The sequence below is a fragment of the Sinocyclocheilus grahami genome, unplaced genomic scaffold, assembly GCF_001515645.1.
Source record: "Sinocyclocheilus grahami isolate Dianchi unplaced genomic scaffold, SAMN03320097.WGS_v1.1 scaffold249.1, whole genome shotgun sequence".
NCBI classification, from domain to species: Eukaryota; Metazoa; Chordata; class Actinopteri; order Cypriniformes; family Cyprinidae; genus Sinocyclocheilus; species Sinocyclocheilus grahami.
This window is the reverse complement of record NW_015505428.1, coordinates 1,708,153-1,718,341: the sequence shown is the minus strand read 5'-3', so window position 1 is coordinate 1,718,341 and position 10,189 is coordinate 1,708,153. Positions and strand designations below refer to the sequence as shown.

The 10,189-nt window shown below is 37.6% G+C and overlaps 1 protein-coding gene across 1 annotated transcript in view; it reads left to right on the top strand.

The window, feature by feature from the left end:
• The window catches only part of haspin (histone H3 associated protein kinase), a 14,517-nt gene that overhangs the window by 3,567 nt on the left and 761 nt on the right, over positions 1-10,189 (top strand). Inside the window, exons 5-16 of the mRNA XM_016289559.1 lie at positions 704-791; positions 871-1,481; positions 2,791-3,556; positions 4,531-4,705; positions 4,974-5,131; positions 6,417-6,602; positions 6,794-6,879; positions 6,970-7,032; positions 7,170-7,261; positions 7,348-7,427; positions 8,554-8,642; positions 8,740-8,882. Coding sequence (XP_016145045.1) covers positions 704-791; positions 871-1,481; positions 2,791-3,556; positions 4,531-4,705; positions 4,974-5,131; positions 6,417-6,602; positions 6,794-6,879; positions 6,970-7,032; positions 7,170-7,261; positions 7,348-7,427; positions 8,554-8,642; positions 8,740-8,882 — 2,537 coding nt within the window. The remainder of the gene's footprint in view (positions 1-703; positions 792-870; positions 1,482-2,790; positions 3,557-4,530; positions 4,706-4,973; positions 5,132-6,416; positions 6,603-6,793; positions 6,880-6,969; positions 7,033-7,169; positions 7,262-7,347; positions 7,428-8,553; positions 8,643-8,739; positions 8,883-10,189) is intronic.

The following is a 10,189-nucleotide window of genomic DNA, read 5'->3' as shown; positions in this document are numbered from 1 at the left end:
GCGCTATATAAATAAAGGTGACTTGACTTGACTTGACTTAAATCACCAAAGTTTACCCAGGTGGGACTTGAACCCCCAATCCCCAGCTCTGGAGGCTGATGCCTAATCCATTAGGCCACTGGACCACTTCGAAAGTGTGCTTTGTTTTGTCTTAACCTGAGAGAGCACATGCACCATCAGTCCAGCAGGATTTTTCATAGCTATGCGGCATTGATAGCATCATCCTGGAATTTATTGCAGTAATACAAATATCCTTTATGTATTTAATCCCATTTTATTAACCAATTTGCTGCTGACCTTCAGTGATCCAATTCAACCATACTAATAAGAAAAAATTACACGATAAACTAACATTTCTTCTTCTTTTTTCTTTTATTGCTAAAGAGTGTTGAACTTTCTTCTTCTGTGTTCTACTGTACAGACGTGATTTACATTTCCTTCAGCCCGAGGCTTTTGGTGTGAAAGGGCTTTTACATTTGCCAAAAATAGAACTTTTTATATTAAAAGCAAACAAGCAAGCCCAGCCCAGATTTAAAAAGTAACGTGTAACATTACTTTCAATAAAAAGTAACTAAGTACCGTAATGAGTTACTTTTTTAGGAAGTAAGGCAATATTGCTATGCATTACTTTTAAAAGTAACTTTCCCCAACACTGCTGTTACTTGACTTGGCATGAGTGAAATGTTGTTTTGTATCCCTGTAGTGCTGCGAAAGTGTTTGGCGCTCCCTGTTTGAGCAGGTTTGTCACACATCGCAGAAGACCACCGGCACCCATCCAAACTAAGCTGATCGTAAGTAACAGTCTGCTGAGGGTTTGTTGTTTGTTAGAAGGATTGTCATTAAAACAGTTTTTTTTTCCTTCCCCCCTAGTCTGTTGCTCTTCACCACACGCATCTAAATTCCTCAGATGATTTCCTTCCTCCCTGCTCCCAGCACAAGCGTGTTGCGAGCAGGAAGCCGTTCTACATGGACTCAAATAATCACGCTGCTCACAAGAACCGCAAACGCTCACAGAACCGCGGAGCTCTGGCTGAGGTCTCTTTCAATGATAGCGATGACCAGCAGCTCCCAAGTAAACGTCCCCTGCTCTCGAGCACCCCTTCCCTGATCTGCAGACAGCTCCAAAACCTACCAGAGCCCTCCATCAGTGAGATCTCCTCCCTCAGCTTTGATGAACTTCACCAACTTACAGAAAAATACAACAGCCTTCACAGTTTAAAGGATTTCAAAGCGTGCGACCACACTGCACAGGAGAAGACAAGCCACCAGCTCCCAAACCCAGGCATCTCCTCTGGAGAGAGAGTGATGGAGCAGAGGGAGAGAGAGCAGGATGCAGTTGTGGAAGAGAGAGCTGGGGATGGAGAGAGGGATCAGAGAAAAGAAGGATGTGCAAAGGCCACGTCTGCGCAGGCAAGCACAGGTTTTGGATGTGTGCCACCACAGTCACGCCTAGAATCTTTAGCAGATGAGCTAAAAGAGAGGTGAGTAATGGCTCTTTATTTACAAAGAGAAAAAACTTACATTTGTGATTTATGAATGTTTTTTTATTATTTTTTTTATTAGAGATTTTTTGGCAGCAAACGTTTACATGGCCAGTCAAAAGTTTGGAAACAGTTTGAGTTTTCCTCAGCAATTTATCACCTAACAGTTACCTAAAGTTGTCGATATGTCTTGAGTAGATCTTTAGAGAGGAGCATATAGCAAAAATTGTAAATATGTGCACTACATATGCTTTGGTTTTTTTGTTACTCTGTCATTTAATCACCCTCATGTTGTTCCAGAACTGCATGCATTTTGTTGTTCTGTGGAAAACAAAAGAAGATATTTAAAAAAAATAAAATAAAATACAATCAAAGTCAGTTAGGTCAATTGACCCTTCGCAAAGACCCGCCCCCCTTAGTTACTGTTGCTATGTCCAACAAGCCATGGCGCTCTCACGCCACACATCATGTTCTCATATACATCGTGGAGGACGCACCGACAGACAAGACAGAGCAGGTTATTTCTCATATGAAACAAATTTTAAATTTTCTCATTTTTTAAAAAAGAAATTAAAACAATAAATAGCTTTTAGTTGCACTTTAATGTGTCGTGACTCGTGACAGATCGCTGTAGCGTTTCATGAACCGATCATCTCTTCCTCTTTACTAGTTATAGCTCCAAATAAACATGAATGAACGTCAGAAGGTATCTTGTTTCAACCACAGAAAGACATCAGTTTTTCAAGTTCAAGTCTGATGAACTTTGATTAGTCAGATCGCCTGTCAATCAAACTCCCGGTGAAGGGTCAGTTGTTGTTTTGGACTAGTTTGTACTATCCCTTCTGTTATTCTGTTATGTTATTGATGCATTGGTATTTGTTTGAGCAGTCAAAAAATGTCAATTTTCTTAAAAACAAGGTTTTATGACAAAATAAATAAATCTCAGCATGTAATCAACATATTTATGTATGTGTAGAAGTCCACTTTCTGTCTAACATCAGCATGGCAGATGGTGAAGGAATAGAAAATCAACAAATTTCCAGCATACATACAGTTTAAAAAGTATCCCAGGGTGCACCTCATGAAATCCTGGAATCCCTGCAAAGTGTGGCTGCTTATTTGGAAAACCAAATTCCTTTATTCCTGTTTTGTCATTTCATTATTTTGATGTTCTTACTGTTTTTTTTTTCTGAATGTGGAAAATTGTATTAATAGAGAATGCGTAGATATGTTCAAACCTTTGACTGATGGTGTAAAAACTGTCAAATGATTTGATTTGAATAAGTTTGTTGTTTTGTCTGATATATAGGTGTCGCACAGTGGATGTAGCCGTAATGCTCGAGAAGATAGACGTCTCAGACTATCTTTTGGTGCAAAGCTGCAGCAGCGAACGGGAAGAGAAAATTGCCTTGGTGTCCTCCATGGCAGCAACTAACAGCCAAACCTATATAACTTTACCGTCCAGCTGCTCTTCACTATCCAAACCATCACTCTATCTCTCCTCCTCGAAGTCTCTTTCCACTTCTCCTCTTGCTGGAGCAGTTTGCTCAAAGCAGTCCCTTATTGGGCGTCTCAAGGCTGAATGTCTGTTATCTTCCCTCGCTGTCAGCCTTCCACGTCTAGACTTGGATGCGTATCCTTCTGTCCACCAGGGGGCAACAAAAGCACCCTGCCCCGTCTCCCCATACACCTGCCACAGGGACAGTGCCACCTGTCCACCTCTTAAAGAGACGGGGGATGCTATCCCAACCAGCTCAATAAATCCTAAGACTCCCAGTAATGCTGAAGCAGTTGTTCAACACTTGTCTGCATCATTCCAACCACCTCCGGTCTCTCCGCCTGCAGCTCATAGCAAAACACGACCACCTGCTGCGCCTAAAGAATGCACAGGTGCTGGTACTGGCACCGGTCGTAAAGTTTGTGTGAGTGGACTTAATGTCAGCCGCTGGTCAAAGAGGGGTGCTGGAGAATTCAATGAAAGGCGGAGGAAAAAGGAAGGATGGACAAAGGCTGTGTCAGCAGACTACAGTTCCTGGGGCAGCATGTCGTCTGCTGGAGCAGACACCTATGCAGGGGTCAGTTGTCATTGTCAAGCATATATTCATGTGCTTATTTGTGACCCTGGACCACAAAAGCAGTCATACGGGTAAATTTTGCGAAATTGAGATTTATACACCATCTGAAAGCTGAATAAATAAGCTTTCATTGATGTATTGTTTGTTAGGATAGGACAATATTTGGCTGAGATGCAACTATTTGAAAATCTGGAATCTGAGGGTGCAAAAAAAATCTAAATATTGAGAAAATAATCTTTAAAGTTGTCCAAATGAAGTTCTTAGCAATGCATATTACTAATCAAACATTAAGTTTTGATATATTTATGGTAGGAAATTTACAAAATATCTTCATGGAACATGATCTTTACTTAATATCCTAATGATTTTTGGCATAAAAGAAAAATCTATAATTTTGACCCATACAATGTATTTTTGGCTATTGAGACTTAAGACTGGTTTTGTGCTCCAGGGTCACATATATACATAAATACATACATACATGTATATTATATATATATATATGTATGTGTGTGTGTGTGTGTGTGTGTATATATATTATATATATATGTATATATATATATATATGTATGTGTGTGTGTGTATATATATTATATATAATAATTTTTTTTTTTTTTACTATTAAATAAACATTTCTTTAATCATCTCAGACCAACAACCCAGCAATATGCTTAAATTCTTTTGAGATTCATTGTTTTTATTAGTATAGGTGTGTAGAATGTGAAGTCATTAATGAAGATTGGCTGTGTGCTTACAGCCCCCTTTGGACATTTTTAGCCTGTGTTTAGTAAATGAAATCTAAAAGTGGGTCTTTTTTTTTACTTTAGGCAATTTTGACTTCAAATTCTGAAGAATTTATTTTTAGAGAAAAGAAAAATGCCACTTATTTGTTAAAAAAAGGATTGTAACTGATTTGAATTAAATTACAGGACTGAATGTTTAATCCTCTTGCTTTTTTCCGTGCGTTCATGCAGGAATCAACATGTGGCTGGCTGCAGGGCACCAGTGGGATCGGTCTGGCTGTAACGCCTCTCAGAATGGAGCAAATTAATCTGTCTTCCATCCTCACCAACTTTACTCCCGACACACTCACAACACACTCCTGGGGCCGACTAAAGGCAGCGCTGTCCCTGCATAAGAAGAAGACTGGTATGTGTTTGCAGCAGGCCAGATAAAGCCAGTAGTCTTCGATTCATACACCAAACTACTCATAGTTTGCATAGCTAAGAGCTTAAGGGGCATTTGACATGTTACATGACGGGTGGCAAGCTTTCAGTGCCACCTTTGTTTTGATACCTCTCGCCTTCTGAAAACTTAAAAGTGTGTAAAATGGCCTTAAGTGCTTGTCACTTTTCCTAAAAGCACTCGTTATGTATAAATAGCTGTGTGTGTGTGTGTGTGTGTGTGTGTACCACAGCATTTGCCACTCCTCGCCGCTTGGTTCAGTCTCATCTGAAGTCCCCAGGTTCTGTATTTCCAACTGACAACAGTCCAGACCTGTTTGCTTCCCCTTTCTGCACACCGTCCAGATTCACACCTTCACGCTTGCTCCGGTCCACCATGAACACCCCCCTGGTAAGGACACAGAGAGATTTATGTGTTCACTCCTCAACACTTTTTATGTTTTTTTTCAATATTACAGAAAAAACTGTAATATTGTGAATATTATTACAATTTAAAATAACGGGTTAATATTTTAGCACACCGTCCAGATTCACACCTTCACGCTTGCTCCGGTCCACCATGAACACCCCCCTGGTAAGGACACAGAGAGATTTATGTGTTCACTCCTCAACACTTTTTATGTTTTCAATATTACAGAAAAAACTGTAATATTGTGAATATTATTACAATTTAAAATAACGGGTTAATATTTTTATACACTTTAAAATATAATTTATTCCTTTGCTCAAAGCTGTATTTTCAGCATCATTACTCCAGTCTTCAGTGTCACATGATCTTCAGAAATCACTCTAATATGCTGATTTATCATCAATGTTGGAAACAGTTGTGCTGCTTTATATATATACAGTATATATATTTTGGAACATGTGATACTTTTTTTCAGGATTCTTTGATAAGTAAAAAAGTTAAAAAGAACGGCTTTTATTCAAAGTAGAATACTTTTGTAACAATATAAGTCTGTACTATAATTTTTTTTTAATCAATTTAATACATCCTTGCTGAATAAAAATATTTTTCAAGAAAAAAAAGTTATATTGTGAATATTATTACAATTTAAAATAACGGGTTAATATTTTTATACACTTTAAAATATAATTTATTCCTTTGCTCAAAGCTGTATTTTCAGCATCATTACTCCAGTCTTCAGTGTCACATGATCTTCAGAAATCACTCTAATATGCTGATTTATCATCAATGTTGGAAACAGTTGTGCTGCTTTATATATATACAGTATATATATTTTGGAACATGTGATACTTTTTTTCAGGATTCTTTGATAAGTAAAAAAGTTAAAAAGAACGGCTTTTATTCAAAGTAGAATACTTTTGTAACAATATAAGTCTGTACTATAATTTTTTTTAAATCAATTTAATACATCCTTGCTGAATAAAAATATTTTTCAAGAAAAAAAAGTACTGACCCCAAACTTTGTTACAAAATATTTCTATTTTGAATAAACGCTGTTCTTTTTAAATTAATGTAGTCTACAGTAAAATTGTATTGTAATATGGTAATACATATAATAGAACTTTGTTTGTTTTTTGTGTCTCCAGAGTTAGTACTCACTAAGATAATTCCTGTCTTTTTGTTGTAGATATCATTACAGATCATCTCTATGATTTCTCTTTGTCTCTGTTCTCCTGTTTTTGATTGTCCTCTTTTGTCTGTGGTGTAGGCTTCATATGATGAAGATATCAGTGATGCAGAAAAAGTGTACCAGGAATGCCAGCAAAGCGGCCCACTTTCCTTCAGTGACTGTATCCCTCCAGCTCGCATGAAGCACTGCAGCAAGATCGGTGAAGGGACGTTTGGAGAGGTCTTCTCAACCATAAACGATTCCAACGAGACCGTTGCTCTCAAAGTATGTGCACATTTTAATCACATGTGATTTTATTGTAGAAGCATACCAACACATCACAGGGCGACTTAATGCAAACACATGTAGTATTTCAAATTGCATGCATTTACATGTATATCTATATATGCAAGTAGAAGTCACTGAGCAGAATTATTTCTTAAAATTACAAAAATGTCTAAATGTGATTTCTATAGATCATCCCAGTAGAAGGCAGTCAGCAGGTCAATGGTGAACAACAGAAAACCTTTGGCGAAATCCTCCATGAAATCATCATTTCCAAGTAGGATGTCTGGCATAGCTCAGAAAATCTGTTGTACATTTAAATGCAATGGTGTGTTAATATTCATACACGTCTTTAATGTTCCTACAGAGAGCTGAGCTGCCTTAACATGAAGGAGATCAACAAGACAGACGGTTTCATTGGGCTCAACAAGTATGCTGCTTTTATTTCTTTGCTAACTTGAGTGTAAAATGAGGTGATTTGTGTGTTCGAGTTATAAGAATGCACACACAAAGAAAGTAGCTTTCAATCATTTTCCTTTGTGAGTGAACTATTCCTTTACCTTCTAGTCTACATTGTGTTCGTGGACGTTATCCGGAAGCTCTGCTCAAAGCCTGGGACAAGTTTGACCGTCAGAAGGGATCTGAGAATGACAGACCTGGTGAGCTAAACGAATAACAATTTATATGCCTTTTAATTGTATTATGATGTTTAATGTCTATTAATGAACTCATTCTATTGGCACAGACTTCTTTGATGACGAGCAGCTGTTTTTAATCCTGGAGTTTGAGTTTGGAGGGAGTGATCTAGAGAACATTAACGGAAAGGTACCTTGAACACACAAGAGTTTCCCTTTGTAGACAGGTTGGGCTATTCTAGTCATTTCTGTGAAGACTGAACTCTATTGAACACCTCTGAGGTGAATTCAGGAACAACGGCCTACATCGGTGCCTGACCTCACTGATGCTTTTGTCATTGTATGGTTTAAAATCAATCTAATTCTTACGTTTTCCAGACCCATAAGACTTCAGTTCATCTTTGAAACACAAATGAAAATATTTGAATGAAACCTGAGAGATTTAAGTCTCCACTGAAAGTCTGTTCCACCAAAACTGTGAAAAGTTCTTTAAGAGATTGTGTAAGAGTCCATATGTGACCCTGGAGCACAAAAGCAGTGTTAAGTCGCTGGGGGATATTTGTAGCAATAGCCAACAATACATTGTATGGGTCAAAATTATTGATTTTTCTTTTATGCCAAAAATCATTAGGATATTAAGTAAAGATCATGTTCCATGAAGATATTTAGTAAAATTTCCTACTGTAAATATATCAAAACTTAATGTTTGATAAGTAATATGCATTGCTAAGAACTTAATTTGGACAACTTTAAAGATGATTTTCTCAATATTTAGATTTTTTTGCACCCTCAGATTCCAGATTCTCAAATAGTTGTATCTCGGCCAAATAGTGTCCTATCATCATAAACCATACATCAATGGAAACTTATTTAGTCAGCTTTCAGATGATGTATAAATCTCAATTTCGAAAAATGGACCCTTATGACTGGTTTTGTGCTCCAGGGTCACATATTTGATGTGCTCTGTATATGTGCATTGATTGATGTTTTTATGTGAATAACTGCCTTGATTAAATCTAAGTCATCGTGTCTCATCAGAAGACTTCTAAATTCATTTGGATTTCTTTTACAATGTCTTTATGAACTTTTGTGGAATGGGCTTTTGATGGAAATCTCAGGTTTAATTAAATTCAAGTTCATTCTCGAAACACAATGACATGAGTAATTGATGACAGAAATGTCATTTTTTCTAGGTGAGCTATTCCTTTATAAGTCACTGTAATAGCTAAACCTGTTAATTAGAAGTGGGGGTGTCCTTATACTTTGAGCTCTAGTGTATCATTACCACAAACTTAAGAGTTTGTGTATCGTTGCAGCTGTCTTCCCTGGTCCAGGCCAAGAGTGTTCTACATCAAGTCACTGCAGCTTTGGCTGTAGCTGAGCAAGCACTGTGCTTCGAACACAGGTAACATGTTGTAAATGTACCACGTGCGTAAAAACTCTTCTGTACTGTACATGCTGTCAGTGTAAGCTGATGTTAGTGTTGTGTGCTGTTGTTTCAGAGATCTTCATTGGGGAAACATCCTGGTGAAGAACATCAAGCACAAGCACAATGAGTTCATTCTGAATGGAACAGTTCATTCCATCGAGACACGAGGGGTTCACGTCAACATTATCGACTACTCGCTCTCACGCCTGGAGATCGGTCAGTCTGAGAACAAACTCTTAAGGTCAAATTTCGTTCGACCTCACATTGTCAATCACGTTTACACACTGCCTTCAAAATTTTCATCCGTCAAAAAAAAAAATCGGATCGGGTTCGATTTTTTTTCTCTCCCGTTTTTCGCATCCGTTGCAAGCATTTTGAGAGCCGTTTTGACAGTTCAGAGCCACCGTACAAGCAAATGCTAAAATCCAGAATGGCGATTGTCAAGTTCATCCACTTCGTCTCGCAGCACAGAGCACTGTAAAGATCCTTGCACACTGAGTTCTCAGAAATTGGTGGTCTTCTTTTTAATATGTGGCTCTAGTACCGCTAGCATCAAACTGAGCCACTGACATCTTGAAGTAAACTTTGAATCGCCCGGGATAATCCCGCTGCTCCTGAGGGGGAACTCTCCGTCCTCTCTATATCTCAGGATTGGATTGACCCAATATTTCCTCTCTTTAAGAAGCGAGAAGACAACAAAATCATCCTCACTGCTTGAAGACTCCATTTAGTGTTGTTTTGCTCTTTTTGGTGCAAATAGTTTGTTGTCCCATGACTGCTGTTATGCAAATCCCATGTTTAATAACTATTAGAGATGTTGTTATCCCATTTAAAATATATTTTGCATGCCTCACTCTTAAAATGGTGATTTTTTTTTTTGGGCCTGACTTCAGAGTCCTTCCTTGACCTTCTTAGCTACATCTAACAATTCAAATCATACAACATCATAATATTGACAGTCTGTAGAATTTATTATAGCAAACTTACATTTTCTTATGAAAGCTGTTGATTTGCATTTGTGAAGCTCGACTATTCCAAGAAAAAAATAAACTGAAATTTCCCATAAATTAACTACTAATCAATATTTGGTCCCAAACTAGCCAAGTTCACTGATTTTCAACCAGCTTTTCTGTGAAATGTGAACTTTGTTACGTTCACATATACTATCCACCGTAACAAATACAAAGCTGGTTAAAAATGGACAGTTGTCCTTTTAAGAGTTTCATTTAGGTTAAATTTGCAACCCTGTTACCATGTTTTGTTCAAATTAATATGACTTTTATTTAATATGGATGTCTATAAACAATCACATGTTTGTTTTAAACTATATTGAGATGTTTTGTTAAAAATAGTAAAAAGAGTTGAACAAATTGTTAACCTGATACAAATGAATGGGAAAGTATTCTGTTTGAAACCACTGTTTTTGTCTCTCTCTCTCTGTCTCTCTCTCTCTCTCTCTCCCTGTCTCTCTATCTCTCTCTCTCTCTCTCTCTCTCTCTCTCTCTCTCTCTCACTGTCTCTCT